This window comes from Pteronotus mesoamericanus, unplaced genomic scaffold (genome assembly GCF_021234165.1).
Source record: "Pteronotus mesoamericanus isolate MK-2021 breed Mesoamerican mustached bat unplaced genomic scaffold, CSHL_Meso_final scaffold_21, whole genome shotgun sequence".
Taxonomy (NCBI): domain Eukaryota; kingdom Metazoa; phylum Chordata; class Mammalia; order Chiroptera; family Mormoopidae; genus Pteronotus; species Pteronotus mesoamericanus.
Window position 1 is genome coordinate 6,130,098 of NW_026555310.1, and position 24,278 is coordinate 6,154,375.

General features: G+C 47.3%; 1 protein-coding gene across 1 annotated transcript; it reads right to left on the bottom strand.

Annotated features, from left to right (window-relative positions):
• Positions 1 to 853: 853 nt before the first annotated feature.
• Positions 854 to 23,578, bottom strand: PFKM (phosphofructokinase, muscle). The gene is made up of 23 exons (XM_054591179.1): positions 23,478 to 23,578; positions 20,303 to 20,395; positions 15,110 to 15,183; positions 13,967 to 14,044; positions 12,194 to 12,383; positions 11,806 to 11,971; positions 10,997 to 11,041; positions 10,439 to 10,547; positions 10,216 to 10,311; positions 9,876 to 9,968; positions 9,146 to 9,271; positions 8,017 to 8,081; positions 7,469 to 7,532; positions 6,555 to 6,704; positions 6,062 to 6,132; positions 5,616 to 5,703; positions 5,373 to 5,525; positions 4,708 to 4,872; positions 3,633 to 3,694; positions 3,291 to 3,402; positions 1,827 to 1,926; positions 1,635 to 1,740; positions 854 to 1,393 (listed from the first exon to the last, which is right to left on the bottom strand). Exons 2-23 carry the CDS (start codon positions 20,385 to 20,387, stop codon positions 1,249 to 1,251), a joined length of 2,343 nt encoding a protein of 780 aa, XP_054447154.1. The 5' UTR covers positions 20,388 to 20,395; positions 23,478 to 23,578; the 3' UTR covers positions 854 to 1,248.
• Positions 23,579 to 24,278: the final 700 nt, after the last annotated feature.

The window sequence follows — 24,278 nt, forward strand, 5'->3', positions numbered from 1 at the left end:
TTTAATAGTACTCTGACCAGCCTTCTCAGTCACTATACTCAGATCATTTTTTAAGGTATTGCAGTAATACTTTGGACAGCCAACAAAAGTGACATACTAGAGATAATCGCTTCTTCCACCCCTTGTAAGCCTGAACCTTCTTCCTGCTTCATTAAGCAAGTGAGGAAACTGTGAGTTGGAAGGACTACATATGCCTATCTTGAGAGCCAGGATCTGGTTACTGGAGGCTGCAGTTTAAACCTGGCATTGACAGGGCACCATCCTGGCCATTTTGGGTATAATTTGTAGTCCCAGTCCTGAAGACCAACTGCATTACTTGCTAATAAGGAGGAAGAAGCTATTGATGTGGAACAGAAAAATTAAGCTGAACAAGAACTGACAACTTTCCAAAATAGTATTTCAAGAAAACCAGGTCCCAGACAGGGTGCCTCAATTTCCCAAGCTTTCCAAATGTGCATGTCTCCTCACAAATGGAGTCTGGCTTTCATCCAGGAAGCAGTAAAGGGCAATAGTTAGGAAGGGAAAACCCTGGGTAGTCAGGAGAGGAGTAGAGATCACAGCATAGTTGGGAAGAACCAACTCTGGGTAATGGGTTTATAGGGTATGTGATCAAGAGGTGAAATAGGACTTTGGCTTAAGGGAGACTGGAGCATCGTATTGGCTGCAGAGGATACAGGAGCGACTTGTGCAGGATGAGGGTGAGGACCAGTGTGCTATGTTCTAGGGCCCTGTATACAGAGCCAAGATTTGCTGCAGAAGTCCATGGGGTGATCACACAGGCTGCATTTCCCCAGTGTTGTGTTTGGGCAGAGTCTGGCCATACTACATTCTATTAGTGAAGAAAATAACAGGAAACCCAAAAGCACAGTGACCAGTTGGCATTTATTAGTGTAGTTATTGTTTGTCACTGTAGCAAAAGTAGTAGAGGAACAAAGACTTTGTTATCACAAAGAAATAAATAAAGCTTATTTTTAGGAAAATTCTAACCGAGTAACTGAAATCTAGCAGTAGCACTAGATGAGCCCAGCCTTGTGTGACGAATGAAGCTGGGGTAGAAGTCATGATAAATTGTACCTAAAACAAGCTTTCACTTGTTGCCCCCTAGCCAGAGCTGACCTTAGTTGCAGTTACAGAATAGAAGGAAACCTAATGAAAAATAAGCTAAAACACTTGGGAATAGACGGACTTGGATCTGTCGGGGTGAGCTGACCACGATCAGACAATCTGTTCCCCTCACTCCAAGGATGCTTAGACAGGAGCTTCTCCAGACCGCTTCCGGCTGATGTGCTCCAGGTGAGCATGCTCTGAGGTATCCAAGTCAATCTCGTATTTGGCTAGGATTTTGAGGATGGGCCTCAGCTTCAGCCACCACTGTTCCTTGGGGATGCGGTGCCTACAGAGGAATGAGGTAGATGATGATCTGATCTTTCAGCAGTGCAATCAACTTCTATCAAAGGCTTATGGGAAGAAGTTGAGCAACAGAGCCTGGATTTAGGGCACAGGCATCAGATCTTGAGTAGGTATGACTACGGGTGTTACTCCTAAGAGAAGAACTGAAGACAGTGAGCAGGTTGGTGAAAGAAGAACTTGAAATTACCAGGGAGGGAACCACTCCAGGAAGTAGATGTACTTACTCAAAATCAGTCTGGTCCTTCAGCTCAGTCACTGGTTGAAAGACCAGGGACCTCTTACGCATCCCTAGAACGCAGCCCGAGTCTGGAGTATTGGCAAAGATCCGCCCTGCAAGAAGGGATGGGTCAATCAGGTTTTAGGTACTTGGGGAACCAGCCTCTGGGGAGGGGCCTCCCCCTCTTCCCCCCCCATACCATTTCGGTAACTCTCTTTGATTTTCCCGGTCATCCAGTTCATAGCCTTGGCGCCCATCTTAGTTGCAAAATTCCTGTCAAATGGAGTTGGGCTCCCACCCTAGAAAAAGAATCATAAAAATTACAGAGGGAAGGACTCTAATTAAGTAGCCAAGATATCTGAACACACAGAGAAAAAGCAAAGATCGGGCCCAAGATTTGTAGCCAGAAACAGGAATCCAGAAATCTAATTATGAAAGGAAATTCTGAAATAGTTCTGGGAAAATGAGCTGGCCCGGCATATTTGACCGTTTGTCAGCTGTAGGAGTTACTAATTAGTTAAAGGGATGACTCACAATGGCCTCTTCTAGCTCCACAGCTCCCAGACCCTGTTCATGTACTTCTAGTCTTACTGTCTTCTTGGTCACTTCCCTCCCCTTTGTCAACCTGGCAGCTTTTGTCAGTCCTCATCATCAATGGCATCAAAGTAAGTGCTCCTTGTGGCCCAGTCTGGATGCCCTTGGTAGCACCTCAGAATAGTATAAAACATGTAGATTTTTTTCCTGAACTAAGAGAAAGTAAGTGGGAAAGTGGGGAGGAACAACAGGAAAGAGGTCTTTATACTTGAATACAATAGTACCCCATTTCTGCAGGGGTTGATAAGCTCATTCAAACTGAGATACCGGAAATTTGTGGGTAGAGAAGGATCAAAGGTCAATGCTTAAGTAGCATCAGCTGGGGACATTTAGGATGGGGGAGGCCTCAGACCACTAGTACAGTTTGTGAGTGAGGCTTATCTTGGGCAGGAATTGAATGTGGGGATTGGATGTGGGTGGTAGAAAGGAATTCCTTTTCCCTTGAAACCCAGTTAGCCGGAGATGGAGCCCAACAGCAGCAGGCACTTGCGCTCATTCCACAGGCTCTGTGGGAAATAGCGCCACAGGCTCCCTGTGAAATAGTGTGTTAGGAAGAGCAATGCACTAGGCTCATTCTGGCTCTCATCCAAGCTTAATGAACGGCCCTGAAAAACTTATTTCTCCTCTCTGGGCCTCCTTTTCTTCATTGCAATCAGTGGTTCTCAACTGGAGACAGTTTTGCCCTCTCCAGGGGGACACTGGCAATGTCTGGAGCATGTTAACTTGTTACAACTCGGGGTGGAGGTGCTACTAGAGTCTTGTGGGTAGAGTCCAGGGATGCTGCTAAACTATCCTGCAAAGCACAGAACAGCCACTGCGACAAAGAATTATCCTGCTCTAAATGGCAACGGTGCCAAAGTTGAGCAACCCTGCCCTGAACGAAGAGGATGGGCCACACAATCTCTAATGTCATTTCCAGGGTAAAGATGTTCTGGTTCTGCAACTGTTAAGGCTCACATGCTATGTTGGCACCAGCAGCCCCCAGCAGAGGAGAGGCCGGTGGAAGCTGTGATGGCTGGTGCGGAACGTGGCTCTCTGGTGAAGGGCACGGCTGGGGTGTCTTCCCTACCTGCTGCATGTGGCCAAGCACATTCTTCCTGCTGTCGAAGATGCCCTTGCCCTCCTCAGAGTACAGGTTGAAAATGAAGTCGGTGGTATAGTTCTCATTGCACTTCTCATTCCTGCCAGGTAGAGACCAAAAGCCCGTGACCTTGGTTGTCTCCCCATCCCTCCACCTCGTTTTCTGCCTGTGTAGGCTCTGTTCCGCCCTTTTCTCTCCTCCTGTGGTTCAGGTTCTTTCCCTCTGTGTCTACAGATTCCTCAGGGTCCCGACTACAGATCCATTTGAGGGCAAAGGCCAAAGCCTGGCTATTTTCTCTCTTCATTTAGGAACAAACTGTGGATGAGGTACCTTAACACCAAGCCCCTTTTCACAGTTGTTTTCATCTTTTGCACCAGATGTTCAACATTCGCCTGAAAATGAAACAACAAATCCTAAGCCTGGCTGGGGGTGCGTAAGGTCCAGCAAGTGCTGGGACCTCTCCTCCCTGGCCAGGCCTCTACCCAGGAAGGACGGACATGGAAGAGCTGTTGCCGCTCCTGGGCCCGATCCCTTTTATGAAGTTCAGTGCAGACCGAAATTTAAATGAAGCCTCCAATTGAGACAGGCAGGGCTGGAGGACGGAAAATTAGAGACAGCTGTGGTGACTGTCAGTTTTCAGCCCCTCCTACTTCCTCTCACTTTCCCTTTCTAGGGCTTTCTGCTTCCCTCAGAGGACTGACTGTGCTCTCGGTGTCGGTGGTTGTGCAGCAGTGACTCTCCCGGGAGGAACGAGCTCCCTCGCTTGGGCTTTGAGTCGGCGGCAGGGGAGGAAGAGTCCACCCTCTGCTTCTTGGTTGGGGAGTCCCTTCAGCCTGCTGCCCCCTCCATGGTGCGGTTCTTTTACCCTCCAGTGAACTGTGATCTTGGAAAATAAGGGTCATATGGCCCTTCTGTGCAATAGGAGTCAGAGCCTAACCCCGGAGGTGAAAGGGTATCCCCTCCTCAAAAATGGAATGAAAAGAGTCCACTTTGGTAGCAAGGGAATTTGGGAAGGGTGGCATGATGTAGCAGAAAGATCACCAACTTTCTCAATCGGTTATGAGTTTAGAAAAGTGTTTAACCTCTTTCAACCTTTCTCATGTGCAGTAGGAAGACAGTACCTCCCTGGCATGTCTATTCTGAACATAAAATGAAAACCACACATAAGGGCTGAGCAGCACGCCCTCCTTCAAAATGAAAGCTCCAAAACAGGTGCTGTGGCCACCGACGTGAGGTTACACGAGGGGACGCCTGCTCGGTGCTCTTTCCAGTCTCCTCGCAGGACTCCATGGACCAATCAGTTCTGTCCTCCTCTTCAGCTCTCACAGCTCAGGCTGCTGTGGGGACAGTGGGGACAGGCTGGGGCAGGGGAGGGCTACCTCGCAGGCTCTGGGTGGCTGCCTACCTGCAGATCTCTAATGGTGAAGGGCTCCTCAAAAATGTAGGCAGCATCGGCCCCAGCTGCCAGTCCTGCCATGGTGGCCAGGTAGCCACAGTAGCCACCCATGGTTTCAATGATAAAAACCCGACGCTTGGTGCCTGCTGCTGACTGCTTGATGCGGTCACAGGTCTGCGAGGACAAAGGATCAGAGAAAGACAGGGTCAGGGATCTGGTGCTCGTCACTTCTGTGGCCCTTGTCATGACTCAACTCTGGAAGTATCTCCTCCCCAGGCCCGAGGGCCCCTATACCCCAAGTTCTTGCCTTCAGGAACGGCAGGCACATTTGCCAAGCACACTGTGGAAACTGTCCCCTGGGAGGATGGTGTACCTACTCTTTCTGTTGCTCAAAGTACAGAAATTAGGTTGTATGACCTCAGGAAGGAAAAAAAAAAAAAACATTTGGTATGCAGGGTCCTGATGCATTTCTTGGTTAGAAGGCACACAAGGTGAGAAGAAACACCATATGAATGGTGAAATAAATTCTGTGCAAATGCCTGGACATCAAGAAGCATTTTTCAAACACTGCCGCTTGGTTGGCACAAAAACATAAACCTTACTTTCCAGGACCAGACTCAGCCCAGGGCTTATACCCCTGGCCGGAGGCACGGGCAGCGGTGGTGGGCTCTCACCGTGCAAATCGTATTGAGCGCTGTGTCAGCCCCCACGCTGAAGTCCGAGCCAGGGACGTTGTTGGAGACCGTGGCAGGAATGACCACAAACGGGATGCAGAGCTCGTCGTACTGCTTTCTGCCCTCCATCAGTTCCAGGCCCCCCGTGTAAGCCTGAGAAGAGAGCAGCAGGGGCAGGAATGGGCGGAGAGGGGGAAGGAGGGAGGGCGGGAGGGCAAGAGGAAGAAACAGCAGGGCACTCACCTCGAAGCCCCCAATGATGACAAGGCCCTGAATGTTGAACTTGGTGATGTTGGCGCTGATCTGTTCTAAGCTCTTCTTGGGCAGAGTCCTAGTGGGTTGAGGGGTGGTGGGGTGGGGGGTGCGAGTGGAGAGCGAGGATTTTGAAATTTGGGGAAGAGACAGTAAAATTGAGGGAGAGAAAAGTTAGAGGACATTTCACTTATAATGTCTTGATTGTGCCCCCTCCCTGACCCACCCCTGTGCAATAACATTCCCTGGGGCTCTGAGTTGCCAGGGCTGCTAGAAGAGGCTGGATGGGCATGTCTGCCCTTAGCGAACTTAGGGAGGAGAAGTCTCAGCTCGCAGCTGTGGTCCAAGCAGCCGCTGACCTGATGAACTGACGCCCACATTCCCAGGGACACCTTTAAGGGGTAACTGGGAGGAGGTCCTCCTGTAAAGCCACTTACCTTTTAGTCCCAAGTTTAGAACCACCTTGGCCAGTCCAGCCCCCGACATAGCTCCAGCCAGCTTCCTCAATCTGCACACAAGGGCCGCACAGGTTCGCATCGTGGACCGACACCCCCTGAGTTCTGACCCCCGCCCCCGACACCCCTCTTTGGAAGAGGAACACCAGGGATCGTTTTTCCCCATCTCGTCGGACATCTCCCCCTCTTACTGCTCATTCACAAATAATGAGCCCCTACTTATGTCAGTCACTGTGCTGAGCGTCGGGACAGGGAATTAAATGAGACGTGTTGCTTGCAAAGGGTTCATCACAGTGGCCCTTGCCTGTTCCCACTGTCCTAAATTTAAATATCCACGTTGGCTCGAATCCCAAGAAAGAAAGGTAGTGAGGGGCAGGGAAAGAAGAGGACAGACAGGTCACCCCCGCCACACTTATCCCCCCAGGACTGCTCCATGGCCCCAGAATATCACCCCCTTTCCTTTCGATCCCCGTACCTGACCCTTGGCCAGGCCCTCGAAGCCATCATGCACAACCAGCACTCGGTTGCCCTGGATAAGGCCAATTCTCACGGTGGAGCGGACGGCCGCATTCATGCCTGCTGCCGGCGCCCCCACGTTCATCACGGCCACTGTGTGCAAGCCAGTCTGTGGAGGAGGAGGCCGGCAGGGAGCAGGGAAAAGAAGGGCAGGTCAGTAAGGAAGCTGAGTCCCTTATGGTCCTTGGATCAGGACACCTGCCGGTTGACACACCCCCCTCTCTCAGGGGACACCCACACGGCTTGCTCCCTCATAGTATGGAAGCAAAATTCTTGATTACAAATTGATAAACTGCTATCCCTGATCCCAGATATCATTATGTAATGAATAAGAGACCTTCCAGAGTAGCGTTTCCCAAAGTGAGTTCCTTGGACCACTTGCAGCAGAAGCTACCTAGGGAGCTCGTTAAACCTGCATCTTCCTGGGCTCTCGCCCAGCTCTCGATCCCCTCTGGGGAAATAACCCAGGAATCTGCATAGCAACCCAAATGATTCTGATATGCACGAAATATAGAGAAACAGTACTCCAAGGGGAGAGGTGGCTTAAACACACTCAGATGTGCCTATGCCCAGATACTGCCCAGAGAATACATAATATATCAGCCCTCTTTCCCATTCCTTGCATGCTATCTTGTCAGCCCTGAATTGGACATGAGTCTTGGGTTAGAGATAGTCAGGGCACGCTAAGAACACAAAGGTGGTATCTGAGTAGCTAAGAGAAAGTTGTCTTAGCAGGGTCAGAAATTCAGCACTGAAGGTGATAGTGGGGCAAAGCAGTGGCAAGGCTGTAGGTAGTAGGAATTGGGGGAAGCACTTCATAAATGGAGACTGGGGGTGGGAGAGGGTCAAGTAGGGAGAACGACTTGCCAGTACCTTGGATACCGGGGGTCTGACATGAGCCAGAAGCTTGTATACCTCCCAGTTGTTCATGAAGCTCCTGCAAAAAGTACAAAGAGAGAGACGGGTTTCTTCAGGCCATTCCGCAGGCCAGCAGCCAATGGGAGGTGGTCTGAAGTTTTGTTCCCAATGTGAAATTCCACGGGGCAAACCGCTACGGACATAAGTGGGGCAAGAGCAGGGACTGGGCAGGGGCTGCAAACGGGGCACTAATTCATCAGCCACTCCTGAGCGCTCCTCTCCCAGGCCCGGCACAAGAGACTGCCCCATGCCTAGAGAAGCTCACGGTCTAGCTGGGGTGCACAGAGAGAAATATCAGACATAAAAGGCCAATCCCAGGAAGGGCATCTTTGGAATGAACAGAGCCTCCTGGTCACCTCACAACTAGTTCTCTTGGGGAAGAAAGTGTGCACAGACAATAAGAAGAAGAGGCAGAAGCTCATGCTTTGGGCCAGAAGCTCTGTGACTGGGCTTCGTGTGGCATCTCACTGCCGTAGCGCATGAGCTTCTGGGCATTCCCTCACCGGCCTCGCAGTTTCATGGCCTCATCGAATTTCTTCTCATTCATAGCCCTGGTCACGTCTTTGGTCTGAAGAAGAAGCACAGCAACGATCACAATTCCAGGGCAGGTTCTACACAGCGGGACTCCCACCCCCAGGGCGACTCAGCCCATCTCTGGGCTTGTGACTAGATCCTGCCCACCCTGCACCCCACCTTTCCTATGCCCCCCAAAGTCTCACAGAAGTATTTTTGTTTTCCCCTTAATTTTCTGAGTAATGAGCAGCAACAGAAGAAGGCTGATTCAATGCTCTTTTTTTAGACTATGGACATAGTGGAGCAGAGCTCAGATAAAATATCATCTTCCTCCATTCCACACCCAAGGCCAAGCCTCAAGTAGCCTCTATACTAGTGAGCGCATGAAGATGCTGCAGACAACCCAGTCAGGGAGTTCCAAGCAAGTTACAGTTCCAAGCATGGCTGCAGCCTCTCTGGGCTGCAGGTCATTGGGACCCTGGAGTCTCAGAGAGAAGCAGGCCCAGAGGCGGGGAGCCAGCCCTTCAGGCCAGACACCTTAGCCCTTGGCCATCATGTTCATTCTGCAGCATCAGCGTGATTCCTCCACAGGAGCCACAGCGCTCCCCGAGCACTCGGCAGAGCCCGGGTGTTGCGTCAGACCCATAACACACCTTCTCTCGGGCCCTTATAACAGGTCTCAAGGCGAGTATTAGCGCCTCACGTTGGTTCAGAGAAACACGTTCAGGATAAAAGTCAGAGAAAGATACAAGCTAACTAGCCAGAACTTAATAATATTCCCCTGCCTTTAAGAAAGTTTGGAGAGCGATTGCCTTTATCTTCTAAGCAAGACATGATAAAAGGGTTTGAGGTTGGATATCGTGAGATAATGGGTCTCTTTATTAGGCAAGATGTAGAGTCTCCCATTTTCTTTAGGAACAGTTCACAGATGGGGTTAGAGAGGTTCGAGCTGCTGTGCGAAGCCCGCTGCGTTCTTTCCCCATGTGCCTCTTCCTCCACCGCGCGGCCTTTCCTTCTGCTCCCGTCCCAGTGGCCTTGGAAATGGGTCTCTTTCCCCGTAAGCTCCAGCTCAGAGGCAGGTCTGGAGCTGTTAGGAAGGGGCGCTGGGACAGCACTTACCACCTGGACACACTCCATGAGAGGCAGGCGCACAGCCTGGTTACCAGAGAGGCTCACCACACAGGCTGGGGTGTCTGGGGTCCCCTCCAATAGTGCCATCACTGCTTCCACACCCATCCTGCTGCCCTGTAGGAACCCAAGCACCAAGGACAGTCTGGCTCAGGCCTCCTCATCTTGGCCTGGCCTGGGAAGCCAGGCACTCAAGCCCTTTCCGACTCACAGGGTTGAGTCCCACATTTAAGGACTATAGCCAACAACTTACTGGCTTTACCTCCCTACCCAGATTTCACCTAAAGCTTCACGACTCTTCCTCCTCTTGCCATCGAACCCCAAGGATTCTACCTGATTCCGGAGAAACATGTCCACTGCAGTATTCAAGGGGATCAATGAGGTTTAATAATATTCCCTTCTTATTGATAAAACAAGGAAGAATATCGCCTGTCTCTTCCAATGAAAGCAGGATGAGAGGGTTCAAACTGTTGCGTCTAAGGTGAGATCTTAACAACTTCACCGATGCTCACAGCTCTGAGATATCAGACCTCACTATTGGGGGAGCATATAGTTTCCCATCATCTTTGTTAACAGAAGAGAACTCTTGGATGTATGGAATGGTCAAGGCCGCTGTAGCCCAGAGGCTTGCGGCAGGACAGCGTGGCCAGAGGTTTAAGCCCCCGTGCTGGTGAAGCAGAGCCCTGCAGGGGAGGGAGGGCTGCCAAGCCCCATGACTTACCAGGATTCGGTCAAAGGCTGACGGTGTCCCACCCCGCTGCACGTGCCCCAAGACAGTGACCCGGGTGTCGTATCCCAGACGCTTTACCACCAGCTGAAGAGACAAAGAGAGGAACAAAGAAAGGGATATACGGAGTCAGAGAGAGAAAACAGAGATGTAGATGAACTATGGGCAACTTAGCCTCTTCTCTTGCAGTGAGTCCTGGGTGGGAGGGAATCATGGGGCAGGAAACCCAGGGACAGATGTGCTGAAGGACTAAGGGGAGACACAGAAATCACAAGGGAATGGGGCCAGGGGTGAGCAAGGTGTTCAAGACATCTCTGACTTCGTTCATACTAACATTCTTGACGTCTTCGGAGGTGATTGGTTTCCCGTTCTTGTCAATTGCCCCCTCAGCCACAATGATGATGTTGAGACGAGAGCCACGGGTCCTTGTCTGGTCAAGCACGAAGGGGAACATGGTCAGTGGAATGAACCAATGGGGTGGGGATGCATCATCGGTGTCATTGATGAAACGGGGTGAGGGACTTTTTTTTTTAAGTGCAAAGAAAAAGTGCCAGTACCTCGCTGAGCCGGCGACAAAGGTGTTCCTCCCAGTCATCATCTGGTGGACATTCAGGAATAAAAACCCAGTCGGCACCGCAGGAGAGAGAAGTGACAAGGGCCAGGTATCTAAGATGAGAACCAGAAGCATCACACTAGGAGCTACACTCCACCAATAGCTCACCTGGGTCCAACAAGTTCACCAGTCCCATACTTGGTGAGAGGACCGAGGATCCTCACTCAATTCCACTCTCGGGGTGAGGGTAAGAGCACCCTCGAGGCAGCTTCTCGAGGAGGTTCTGTCCCTGAAGAGCACTTGCTATTTGTGCTCACCTCCCACAGTGGCTTTCAATCTCAGAGCACTGTGTGTTCTTTCACATTGTCCGTGTGCCCGTGCATGTACACACATGGACACACAGGTACACGTAGGTTTGTATGGGAGCTGGAGTGGAGGGCATAAGAGGGCCGTGTGCACCTCCCGGTCTGCTACCACTGCGAGACCCCTCTGGACCCTCCAGGGAAGAAAAAAGGGCTATGGCTGGGTCCATGGGATAAATGAGTCACGATGAAGATCTTACCCACAATGCCGGCCCATCACTTCCAGCACAAATGTCCTCTGGTGGCTGCAAGAGACAGACACTTAACACAGTCCAAGTGTCCCTATGGCCAAAATCAAGCTGCCACCCACATTTAGGCCAAGTAACCTCTCTGAGAGATGTATTTATGCTGCTAGACCCTCCAGCAGGCTTCCTGAAATAACAGGGAGACCTAGGGGAAACACTTTAGCCACAAGGTGTCCTTCCTTGGTCTGAGAAAGCACAGCAGTAAAAGGTGTCAGTACTGAGGCCCCGCTCCAGCAAGGGGCGGAGCCCGGGAAGAGAAAGAAAGAAAGGGAAAGGAAGTGAAGAAGGGAGGACTCAACTAACTTGCAGTCCTCTAGGATTCCCCTGGAGTAAACTGTTACACTTTCACCCTCCCATTAGCCCACATCGCCTGCAAGTCCCCTAACCTCGAAGCAGTGGCGGTAATGGCCTCTGCAATCTCTACGATGTGGCTGGAAGGGTGGCTCTGGTTTTGGGCTCCTTGGATTCATCTCAGTCTGAATACCAATCATGTGGGAGACCCCAGAGTCTCAGAGTTATTAAAGGCCTCAGAGCTACATGTTTGGACAGTCGGCTAGACAGTGTCAAGAGGCAAATCTTACAGTATTTCAAGAACAGTGTAATTTCAGTGCTCTAAGATAATTTCTAGTTAAACATGTGTTCTAGCCTCAGAAAACTAGTCATTATCGTTACCATAGCTCCAACACTTTAATCTTCTCTAGCCCATGGCCCTATAGCCCGTTCCAGCTGCCATCCTCCTACGTTGCCTACCCCCAGCTCTTTACCTCTGAGCAGTAGTAGTGATGGCATCTACAATCTCTATGATCCGGTGCAGGGCAGAGTCAGTGCCAATGGTCATATCGGTGCCGCAAAAGTCATTGTCAATTGAGCCAACCAGGCCCACGATGTTCAGATAACTAGACTTTGTGGCCTCCTCAGTTGTGATCTTACCTGACAATGGAAAGCAAACCAGGAGCCCTTGGGTGAGGTGCCTGGCATGCCAAAGGTCACATGACCAGACAGAGAGGGAACGGTAACCCATGGGAATTGTCAGCAATGGAAGGAAAAGGAGGGCAAAGACCGCCTCTGTTGTCTGGGTAACCACTTTCTCCAGTGGGAGGTAAGGGGGTGTGCGCGCACACACAAACAATACTGATGAGAACAATGTCTTACCCGCTTTCTGGAGGTCACTCAACAAGTCACTCCACTCAGCACGGAAGGTGTCGGCTCCAGTGAGGCTGCCATCACCCCCAATGACACACAGATTGGTGATCCCACGCTTCACCAGGTTGTGGGCAGCTCGGAGCCGTCCCTCTCGTTCCCGAAAGTCTTTGCACCGGGCGCTTCCAATCACCGTGCCTCCCTTAGGGGAAGAGGCAGAAGCCAGCTTACCAGATGACACTGCCATGTTTGGGCTCAATGTGCTAAGATTTCCCTGTTCCACCACTGTGACAGACTGACATAACCACATGGCTCCCTATGAAGTTTCCTGACATCTTTAAGAGTCATTTGTCGAGTCTAAAGGAAAGGGAAATAACGCTGCCTGGGATGTCACAGAGTCTTTCCAGTTTCTGCTACATCTCTTGGAAGGCTGCTAAGATCGACCCTTCTCCTTGAAGGCTTTGTTATCAAAGTGCTTTTCCTCAAAGAGAACAAGGGAATTCATACATGCCTACTGGCTTTTGAAATAGTCTCCACCTTTCACATTTTTTTAAAAGTATAAGAAGTAGCAGTGACTTCAATTTTTGAAAATATCCCTTACTGGCCCACCATTATTGGCCTGTGTTCATCCGTATTCTAATTGTAACCAGGCACTGCCAATCTTTCCCCTTTGCTCCTTGGGATCTACGGCAGTAGCAGAAAGAACCACAAAATCCAGGGATTCGCTAGAAATATAGCTTTGGTTATAGAAAGCCTTAAATTTCCTGGGGCTTATAGATACCCCAAGAGAACAATGTCTATTTCTTTTTCTTTTTTAATAAAAAAAATATTTTATTTATTTATTTTTAGAGTGTGGGGAAGGGAAAGAGAGAGAGAGAGAAAAACATCAACGCAAGATAGAAATATTGATCGATTACCTCTCCCGAATTGGGGACTGAACCCACAACCCAGGCATGTGCCCCAACTGCGAAGTGAACCAGCAACTTTTCCCTTTGTGGGACGATGCCCAACCAACTGAGCCACACTGATCAGGGCAGTTGCGTATACTTATTTTCAAAAATCATATAAGCTCCTGACAGTCAGGACTTTGGGGACACTGATGGAGAATCCTGGCTCACTCTCAGACCACTTTATGGCAGGCGCCATCACCTGTTAGAACCCTCACTAAGCGCTGCACATTACAGTTCTTCCCACGGATTTGTAGGGCACTGAGGTAAAGAATGGAGACACAAATGTAATTTGTAGATTTTTCAGTAAATTGGAAAAATGGGTATATAATGACTTAAACAAAGTGGCAGAAAGGGCCATGGCTACGATCAGGGTATATTTAGTTTTGTTTTAACTCAGAAAGGCTTCCTCGGTTCCTTCCTCCCTTAAATGGTCTGGTTTCTGGTCACCTCATTGCCATCACATGAGGACTGGCATATTTCAGCTCTACTCTGGCTCTGGCTCCGGTCCTCTGGTAAGGTTATTTTCAGGGCCAGACCTTCCCCGTGACCCCAGAGCAGGATTTGCTTACGCTCCAGTTTCCCAAGTCATGCCTATGACCTTTATTTAAAGAGCAAACCGTCCTGTGATCACATCCCCACCCCCTACCCCGCATCAGGAAGCCAGGATGATGTTTTCAAATGCAAAAAAGTAAAGGGCAAACACAGCCCCTGCCTTGTCACTGAATCCCTTCCCATCAAACCATATGGCAGGAAATTTGGGAAACTATGAACCCAAAGCGGAGTAGGGCGAGACAAGGACAACACAAACATGGGACAGGTGTCCTCTAGAACTTACCAGCTGAAGCATCATCGAAACGCTCTCCCAGGTGGCTTCCCTGATGTGCTCTCCGCCATCCACCAGGCCTTGATAACCCTGTGGGGCACATTATACCCACTCAGTCTCTGCTAGGCTTCCTCTTAAATTCCCAGAATCAAGACAGGACCCCTGGGAAGAGGTTCCTGGAGCATCAAGTCACTCGCTCCCATCACAGATTCCTTGATACTGTGAGACTACTATATTTAACATGGTCCAAGGAAGACGATGTTAACTTTTTCAATACCTTCTTCTAGTTTTTCCCATTCTTGATGTCCTTCCTAATATGTAATCTTAATTCCTTCTGTTCTTGGCTCATCCCAATTTCTTTAATCTATTTCTCAGGGGAGATAGATAACACAGTTGTGGCAACAACAAAGGAAAAGAAGATGTTGGAGGGAGGGAGAGGAATGTGACTTGAAAAGACAAGAGACTGTAACATTTAAGAGAAGAAAGACAACTAGACCCTACCTAAAGGACAGTGAACAAAGAATAAGAGGAAATGAAAAGAAGGGACACAACAAGGAATTAGGACCTCAGAAAGTTAGATAAAATACAGAAATCTAGTGAGACACTTTCCTCCCAAGGCTCTTTCTCTGGATATACTCCATTTGCTGTGAAATACTTATTTCAGCTTCTCTTCCTGTTTTGGGGGAGGTGACGGTGGTGTGGGAGGCTCAGTTCTTCTTGCTGGCTTAGTAAAGATCAGCAAGCCTAATAGCACGTAAGCAGCTTATTAGGGATACATTCCCATGGAAGAGAACCGGCCTAGTCAAGGCAGGGGAGAAAGGCATAGGTGCTTGGTCCCTTTGCCCCAAGGACTTATATAATTTGCAGGGTGGGGTAAGGGAATTACAAGCTGATTTGGCAGGAGAAGGTGGTGCATATTCTTCCAAGTACCTTTTTCCTTTAAATTGAGCAGACAACAAGAGGACTCAATCTGCAGCTTCCTAGGTCCTACCGTCATTACTGAAGCCAAGAGTGGGGAGGAGTGACCACGTAGATAGAGAGCCAAGACAAATCAGACATAGCAATGCAACTGGGAGGTAAGGAAAGAGTGAGGGGAGGGATGGGGCAGGGAAGAGTACCACAGAGAAAGAAATGGAGAACAAAGTAGAGACCAACCTCATGGACAAAGAAGACACGGGCACCAGTAAAGATACCAACTCGGACCACAGCCCTAACAGCAGCATTCATTCCTGCAAAGAGGAAAGAAAGAAGTTAGAAAGAGGTTACTCCTAAGAAAAGCAGTACTGGAATCTAAGATATGAAACAGTCCTTTTCCTAGGCTTTTCTCTGAATCTTGAACACTCCTCTCATCCAGGTTTCCTGGCCTCCCCATTAACATTGAATTACTGTATTTCCCCCAAATCCTGTCTTTCCTAAGACCTTTTCTTGCCTAGGGAACCCGGGGAATAATAATCTTGAATGCTAATTGTATTAGACATTGTTAAGTGCTTATCAAAAATCATCTCAATTTATCCTATCCACAATCCTGCAGTTGCCTCCACTTCCCAGACTTTGGAAACTGAAGTTCCAAGAGGTCAAGGTCACAGAGCTACTACTCTTAGAAAGCTCAGATTCAATCCACGTCCTAAAATGCCTGCACCAACACTACTGACCTCTATGCTATGCGCTCCTATGCCTAGTGGTTGTACTAGGTTTTTCTTTGCCTTCTTCACCAAATCTAGGCATACATTCAGCTTTGATAGGCTTTTTAGGACAAAGCTATGACTCTCTGAGGCTAGGTGACCTGTCTTTTTAGTGTCATTTGAGTTGGTGTACGTTCCCCACATACATATACCCCACAGTTGAGATTCTCTGGCTTATAATATGAGGAGGAACTCATGGTGATGTTTGAGGAATCATCGCACTATAAAAGGTCAACTTCTTGTGAACCATTCTTCATTATATTCCAGTACACGTTTTTGTTTCAATCTAAAATCTATTCACATGGTCCTTACCCCTGCCTGAGGAAATACCATATATTAGTGAGCACTAAAGAAGCCAGTGATTGGAAAAATCTATAGCACCAGACTAAAATCCATCATGAGCTACTGCATAATCCAAAGCTAGATGTAAAGGAATAGAATAAAAAAGACCAGAATGTCTGTTTCTGCTTGTTGTTTGTTTGTTTGTTTGTTCTGTTTTTTAGGCTGACAAAGGTTGGTATTACATGGCTGTAACCTCCAAATCAAAATGGATGTCCATTCATTCACCGAGCAAATATTTAGTGAATACTTAGCATGTTCCTGGCACTATGTGGGCACTGGGGATACAGCAGGGAAGAATATAGAGTATCTGGGATGCAGAGATAAAGGACTTGGTAATGGTCTTCAAGACCTGTGAAGAATTATAATATGGTAATAATATGGATCCCTACAGAGGAGATCTGTGCAGTGGGAACATGGAGAAGGAGCATCTCAGCTGCCAGAAGGAAGCCTGGGAAGGCTATCCAGAAAGCCTGCCTTTGTGCTGAGCCCTAAGGGACAATTTCCTTTTAATCTTTTTGGTAGGTGGACAATTTAGGGGCAAGTGTCCTAGGCATGGAGAATAAAACAAAAGGTGAATATCGGGAACCTTAGAAAGAATAAAATATAAGATAGGAAGTGATGAGCACGAAGCTACACAGGTGGATGTGCACCGTACGCCACATGAGAAAGTCGGGCTTTTATTCTATGAGCCAGTGCTTGACTAAGGATCCATGGGTGACAGTGTTATGGGCATGGGCATTCTTTTGAAAGAAGGTCCACAGCTTTCATTTGATTCTTAAAAAGTCTGTGACCAAAAAAAAGAAAAAGAAAGAAGTTGTAGACTATGGAGAATGGTTGAAGAATCTTGAGAGTAGAGGGAGAGGATGAGACCTACATATGAGAAAGACCACTCTGCCAGCAGTGTCGAGGACAGGTTGAAAGAGGTGACTCTAGGATTAGACGGCTAGCAGGCAACTGAGACAAAAGACGATGAGGTCCTAGCCTGGGAGATTGACACTCATGATAAGAAAGAGATTCTGGACAGGAGACACATAGGAAACAAAAGCAACAGGACTTATATCTAATTGGCAATGTGATTAGATTTTGAAATTTTAGAGAGGAAGAAGGAAATGCCCATGACTGACTTTCACAAAGGGTAAAATTGTGGTGCAATTAACTGAGCAGAGGCAGGTTTTGATTTGGGAAGATGGGGTGGAGATGATATACTCATATTTGCATATAGTTGAGCTGAGTTCCTTTGGGTCACCCATGTGGACTTGAAGAGACTGTCTCAAGAGAAAATGTGGAATTAGAAGGGAAAAGGACAAGGAATGGAGCCTTGAGGAAAACCAACATTGAGGGAATGGGCAAGGGAAGAGGGAATCTATATGATGGAAACCATATGGAGCAACCATAAAGACAAAAGAGACAAGGGCCTAGCAATATCTTTAAAGCCATAGGGGATAGTTTTAAGAAGTGAAAACATTGTCAAATGCTCTTGATAATTAAAACAATAACTGCAAGGTTAGGCTTGCCAACAAGAGGTCATTGGTGAGCACTGATATCAAAGCTGATTTATGACATCACTGAGGCAAAGCCCCATCACTGAGGCTAGAAGTCTAAGTCTACACCCTCAAATTGAAGGAATCAAAACTGAGAAATCTGAGGAGGGAGGGGGCTTCTCAGAAGGTTTAAGCAAGGCCTGTGTGGATGACAAGACCAAGGTCAAAATCAACACGAAGCCATCAACGCTTTAGGATAACGTTAACTCAATGAAATCACAACAGATATGAAACTACTGTTTATTTTTTAGACTTTTACAAGGTCTATGGAATTCTCTGTTGGATACTTGGAGTTCTGAGATATGAATTTATAATCTTAAGATACAAGGCAAAAGACATTTTTCTGAAATGTAGTGTGGAACACTGGTTCCTGCTCTTGAGCTAAGTAAGAGTAGGGGAGGATGATTTAAGAAGAACAAATGACTTAAAAGGTTTTATATCTAAAGCAAACAACAGATGGTGGACACAAAATATCCAAATCCACTGGGCAGAAAAAAAATCCACCAGAAAATATTCTTTCTCCTCTTTCCTCTCTTCTTCTTACCTTACCCCTACCAACCTCTAAAGGTCATCCTTCCTGCCTCTAAATTGGATATCTGAGTGTTTTCCTAGAAATTAAGGTTTAGGACCCCTTTATGCCTGTGGACCTATGTCTCAAACTCCTAGTTCCCTAGAAATCACAGACCAGTATGTATAGATAGGTAGTCCCAGTAACTCTCTGGACTTTCCTATCCAACCACATTGGCCTATTCTGGCCCCAGGCCAATCCTGGCCAGGCTCTCCTTGGCTGTTCCATGTTGCCCGAAATAACCCTCTATGAGCAGCTGTCTGACATATTAGAAGGAAGACAAGGATAAGATTACAGGTACCAACCAGGGAGTATTCTGGGTACAGCTAGGTGGGGCTCTGGAGAATATCAGAAGCATGTAATTTGGGGTCTCCAATTACAGCCTGTTGGAAAGAGACTTTCGGGAGAAGAACTATGGGTGATGGTTCTCTAGGAGATAAGATTGAAAAAAACTAATAAATGACTTGGTGACTGTCGTTCTGAAAGTGGATGCTAAAAAGTTTCTTTCTACCTTAATTGAAATTCGAATAAGAACAAAATTATTTAATTCCAACTATGAGGAATAAATGTTTGTTAGATGTGAATTTTACTTTCTGATGACTATGTCCTCGGAAATTATAACTCCTGGAACAGCAATCAGATAATAGAATCCCTGCTCCTGTAAACCTGTAAAAATAGGGTGAACATACATTTAAAACAGGCTGCCTGCCTGAAGACAGAGGGCTAGAGTGGAAGATAGAGGTCCTTTCCCCCAGAATATGCCAATTTCATAAGGCCAAACATGGCATTGTATAGAGGGCCTTGGACTGGACAGGGAATTCGGACTTGGTATCTAATCAGCCCAGCGTCTGAGCTCAGGATGTCTCACTCCTGGCCACTTTTCTGCTCTAGCCCTCTGTCTTCCTGGTACACAATAATTGATGCTCAATTATTCACTTTTTATTTAATTAGTTATACAGTTACTGAGTACTTACTATGGACCAGGCACTGTTCTAAGCACTTTCACTGAATGAAGAGTTCAGTTTCTTGAAATCTGCCTTCTCTGTGACATCTTCCCTGGTTAATCCAACCAGGGCCTATCATTTCATGTACAAGTGGATGCTACCTGGTTTAAGGCACACTTGATTATTGTTATTTATGTGTCCTACATAAGAATTCTAGTAATATATGATATCTTTTCTCACTAAACTGTAAGTTCCCAAAGGAAATCATTTTCTTTATAACATATGAAACAGGGCCCTAAACAAAGTGGGTGCTTAATACCAAAGTCTAGGAAAGCCTAGGGAGAGTGGTGCAGAGGAAGGGGAGAGCAGCTGAAATCTCTTTCTCTCTCTCTCTTTCTCATCACAGTCTCCATGCCCTGGTATGCCTTTCAAAGAGATTCTGCCTCTCTTCAATGAATTAAATTAGAATATACAAGATTACCAAAGGAGAAAAAAAAGTGAAATTAATCACACATCCCCTATCTCCCAATTCATTTTTCCATATACCTGATTTTTCTGACTCCTGGGTTTCTTAGATGCAACACAGAAATGGGTTCTCTCTGGCTTTCTGCCTCCCTGCCCACCCCTACCACGGATCTGCACTGAGTAAGTGCTGGTCAAGGGCTACAAGGATAGAAGGGGAGGGAAGGCCAGAGAAAACAGAGAATGAAGCAAAGCTGTGCCTAGGAGAAGGACATGGGCTGGAAGAGTGAGGTGCCAGACTGCCGTCAGTGCAGGAATGCAGGTATCAGAATTGATACCGACGCTGGAGCTGGGGCCCACCAACCACCAATTCTGGGTCTCCTCACTTTCCTATCATTTCCAAGGTACTTGAAGTGAATCCCCCTACTGCCTTCTCAATGATTTTATATTGTCCGTCCCTTTCTTTCTTTGGTGTTGTTTTGTTTTTTGGGGTTTTGTTTTTTTTTTTTTGAGAAAACACCAGTCTTTTAGGTATCAAAGGACCAAAATGGACCCACATCTTCAGGGAAATTTGGAAAGAAGTTTTATGAAGATTTAGGTAAATAAAAGTAGAGAAAATAAAATCCAAAACCCTTGAGGATTTAGACCCGACAGAGATTTTTAGGAAAGCCCAAGATTCCAGTGTGAATCTGTAGCAGGAGGATATTAAGGAGGGCAGTTCACTCTACAGACTGAGGGGAGTCAAGGAACTCAAGGGGGCCTATTGGCCATGTTTTTTGTGGCTAACCAAGCAGGGCCCTCCTCCTTACCTTGGGCATCTCCACCGGAGGTTAACACTGCGATGGCTTTGCCGACCCCCAGGGTTTTGGCGGCATGATGCTCTTCATGCGTCATGATCCACTCTAGAATTCAAGATAATGATCAGTTAAGACACAGCTGGATCAAGGTGCTACAAGCTCGGGAAATGGCTCTGTTAGACTGAACAGAGCCGCTTCAGTCAGGTCTGGGCTTTGTGGCCTGAGAGCTTGAACTTCTTCCAAAAGAGAGCCACACCCCCACAAAGTGACAAGCTGAAATGTCACAGTAATCAACCCGAGTCTGCAAAAGTCCTGGCTAATCCCTCCAATTGGAGCCTATTTGGAGAAGAAGCAAAGGTCAAGGAGAAGGACGGTTGACCAGATAGAAGTGAGAAAGGAAGGAGAAAGTTGTTAGCCTTAAGGATTCCTTCCTCTTAATGAAGGGAAGGGCTGTTGCAGAGGACAGGAATCAGATGAGAACCAGCAAAGTGGAAGCAGGAGAGTGAGGGTAGGTTGGGTTATGGCTAAGAATAGAGCTGGGTGTTATGGAATTGGGCTAAGTTGGAACTGGAGTTTGAGGTTTGAAGGCACGTTAGAGCTTGGGCAAGCTAACAGAGTCAGGCTCAGGAATGGTTAGGACTTTTTATGGTTTTTCCCATCCCTCTCAGGCTCTTCGCCTCCTGAGCTTCTCTTGATACTTTGTCTTCAGGACCTGGCCCTCACACTACATACTATCAAATGAGAAGAGTAACACAGAATCATTGTAACACATGCACAGTCATGCACACATGATATGTGAACACCTCCTTATTTTTGTCTCTCAAAGGAACACGAGACACTTCTGCATCCATAAAATGCCAATGAAATCATCACTTTCCCAGTTATACAGGCTAAAAGCTTTTACTTTTAAATTTATTTCCTCCTTACTCTCAGAATCAAGTTACAAATCCTATTACTCTCCCTTCTTATTATCACCCCTGTCTCTTCTGTCCTCACCTCCTCTTTCCACCTGAATTGCCTACCATAATAGCTACTCTCTCTCTCCTTGTGTTTCCCTTCTCTACTCTATGAGAGACACAAAATAAACCTCGAAGGGAAGGTCACAGACCCCTGAGGCCTCAGTGGAGAGAGGATTCATTCACAGGAAGAGGGGCTGATGGCCCTTAAGCACAGATCACACTTCTGCTGTGAACCTGGGGAAATAAAGGTAGCTGCTGATGAAAACACAGGTCACATAAACACACAGATCTATATACATGCCAATAAACTGCATGCAATGAGACACTTATGAAGACACATACACAAACACAGAGCCTTATTAAGAGACACAGATTCACAGACATACTTCATATAATCAGTGCGGACAGACAAAGTCCTAACTTCTTGGGTTGACATTCAAAGATCCCATGATTTAGCCCTTGCCTAGAGCTTCAACCTTTGCTCCCATGAATTGTTCCAGCATCACCTGAACATTACTTTTCTCCTCCCCATTCCTGTGCCTGGGCACACTGCATTCCTCTTCCAGAAAGCAATCCAGTTCTGTATTGATCAGTAGGCCTTTTCCATAGATCAATATCCCGCTCCATCATTTAAGACCAGTCTTAGTTGCCCCCCTATCAAACCTATTAAACCTTCACTGTTACCACAGGTCAAAAGGGCTTTTCTTTAGAATTCCTCAAATAACGTATTGTCTGGAACTGGATTGTTCATATAGCACTTATTACTACTGTATGTAGTATTTTAATTGCTCATTATGTATTAAAAAGAAGGCCAGACTAAATCAGGGGTCAGCAAATTATAGCCCAGAGGCCAAATCCAGCGCTTCTCATATTTGTATGGCAGCCAACTAAGAAAGGCTTTTACATTTTTAAACAGTTGAAAACACAGTTTCATGACATGTGAAAATTATCTGAAATTGAATTTCAGTGTCCACACCACTCTCATTCTTTCATGTATTATCTGACTGCTTTTGTGCTACAACAACAGAGTAGACTATTCCAACAGAGACTGGCCTGCAAAGCCTAAAATGTTTACCATCTGGCATTTTACAAAAAAAGTTTGCAGACCCTTGGGCGAGGTGATTGCTAAAGTCATTTTCCCTGACTAGACTGAAAACTCTCCCAGGGAGGGACCGTGTTCATTTTTTAAAACTCTCCCACAGTCTATCAAAGCCTAAGCGAAGTCCGTGCACATAACAGGAGTTCAATCAATACATGCCTAAAGCATTAGTGAACTGATGAACAACACAAAATGCACACAAATATGTGAAACAGATAGATACAGATACAGCTTCATATTCTCTGTACTTCTAACACATACAGATACAAAGAAGACCTAAGAAAGCATATAGTGCCAAATAGTGAAAGAAATATAAACACACATGGCTAGAGACATTCTCCGATTTAACTAGTGTTCGTGTCCAAATTTCTACAGTTCTCAAGAAAGTAAAGACTTAAGTGGCAGTGCAAAAAGGAAGGCCAAAAATTGGCAAGAAAAAGAGCAAAACATATGAGTATGCTGATCCCTTTTCCCTTGAGTTTTTTCTTTCTCATTCACTCTGGGAACTCATCACTGATAGAAACCCACACTTGGAGGCTTCTTCCACTCCCGGAGGCTTCAGTAGGGGAGAGAATTCACCATAACAAGAAGAAGGTTAGTCGTGCTGATCGCAAAAAAAACCTGCTCAGATTCTTCTGCATGTCTAAGACAGTTATATAGGCACAGGACACAGAAATGGACGCCGATTTAGATATAAGCATCCTTGATGGACTCACAGTGACATATAGTAGAAATAAAGACCTATTAAAACCTAAACAGAAAATCACGTGTGTAGAGAAGCAGGAAGAAGGGTGAAAACGCAGAGGCAGCATCACAGGTGCACTGATTTGAATTGGATGAGCGCCAGGACAGGAGCCCGGCAGCCCAGGGCAACGAGGTCCGAGCACCACCCACCCAACCCCGGTTCCCAGGGAACCGAGCAGCGCGTGCAAGCCGAGGGACATGAGCCTGGGGGCCAGGGTTCCTCAGGACTGCTCTACCCATCCCCCTCTCGGCTTCTGCTTCTGATGCCACAGCACCTCTTTTCCCTGCTGCTCCTTTCCGTTCTCCCCACCGCCTCCTCCCAAAACGTCCATTTCCACGTCGCTCTCAGCTCTCCCCCTGCTCGTTACCCAAAGGCCCCTCTTGCCTTTTTGTTTTAGCTCTTCTCGAACGCGGCTTTCTTGCACACTGTCCTTGGAAAAGGGGGGAGGGGAGCTTAGCGAACACGGGGAGGAGCCAGGTGGAGGCAACAGGGAGGGGAAAGAGGAGAGGCTTCCCAACCTCCACTGGCCGATGCCGGCAAAGAGGCTCCGCCTCGCGTGCCCGCCTTTCTCCTCGGCTCCCTCTTCCCCTAAGAACGCCGCTCAGATGTGACAGCGGCTTCGTTTCTTCACTCTCTCGGGACCCCCATATCTATCTTGGGAGCAATCAGCTTCTGTATATCATGGGGATCAGAAATTATTTAGTTGCTTACCTTGTTGTCATCAGAAACAACTTTTTTCCTAGCCCGGACTCCCCAATACTCCTTGCGTTCAAGCATCCTCAGCAACTAATAACCTCTCCCTCTGGCCCTATCCCTTGTCTCCCACCTCTAACATTCTGAACAAACACTTGCCGGAAGGCTGTGTGCCAGGTTTTAATCCCTGAGAGATGAAAAGATAAATAAAACAGAGTCTCTGCTCTCGAAGATCATTGAACACTGATATTTGCTATAGAGGGACCTCAAATTCTCTCTCTCTCTCTCTCTCTCTCTCTCTCTCTATATAGTACTTTTCTCAGAGAAATACAGAAAAGCTAGCTAGGGATGGGAGTACCATAAAGCAAGCCCCTGTCGGGATAACCATGTCTCAAGTCTGCAGCAGAAGAGAATGCAGGATTCTGGTGGTGAAGCCAGCACGTTTGTTGGGCTACAAAGCAAACAGGATGCATCCTGGGAACATTGGTCAAG

What these genes read in the sequence shown, in the direction of transcription:
- PFKM (XM_054591179.1), bottom strand. Translation starts at nt 20,387, where the DNA reads ATGACGCATGAAGAGCATCATGCCGCCAAAACCCTGGGGGTCGGCAAA. An exon ending in GTGATGGGCCGGCATTGTGG is followed by an intron (nt 10,548 to 10,996) that starts GTAAGATCTTCA and finishes TTCTCATCTTAG; the next exon opens with ATACCTGGCCCTTGTCACTT. An exon ending in CCTCCGAAGACGTCAAGAAT is followed by an intron (nt 9,969 to 10,215) that starts GTTAGTATGAAC and finishes TTGTCTCTTCAG; the next exon opens with CTGGTGGTAAAGCGTCTGGG.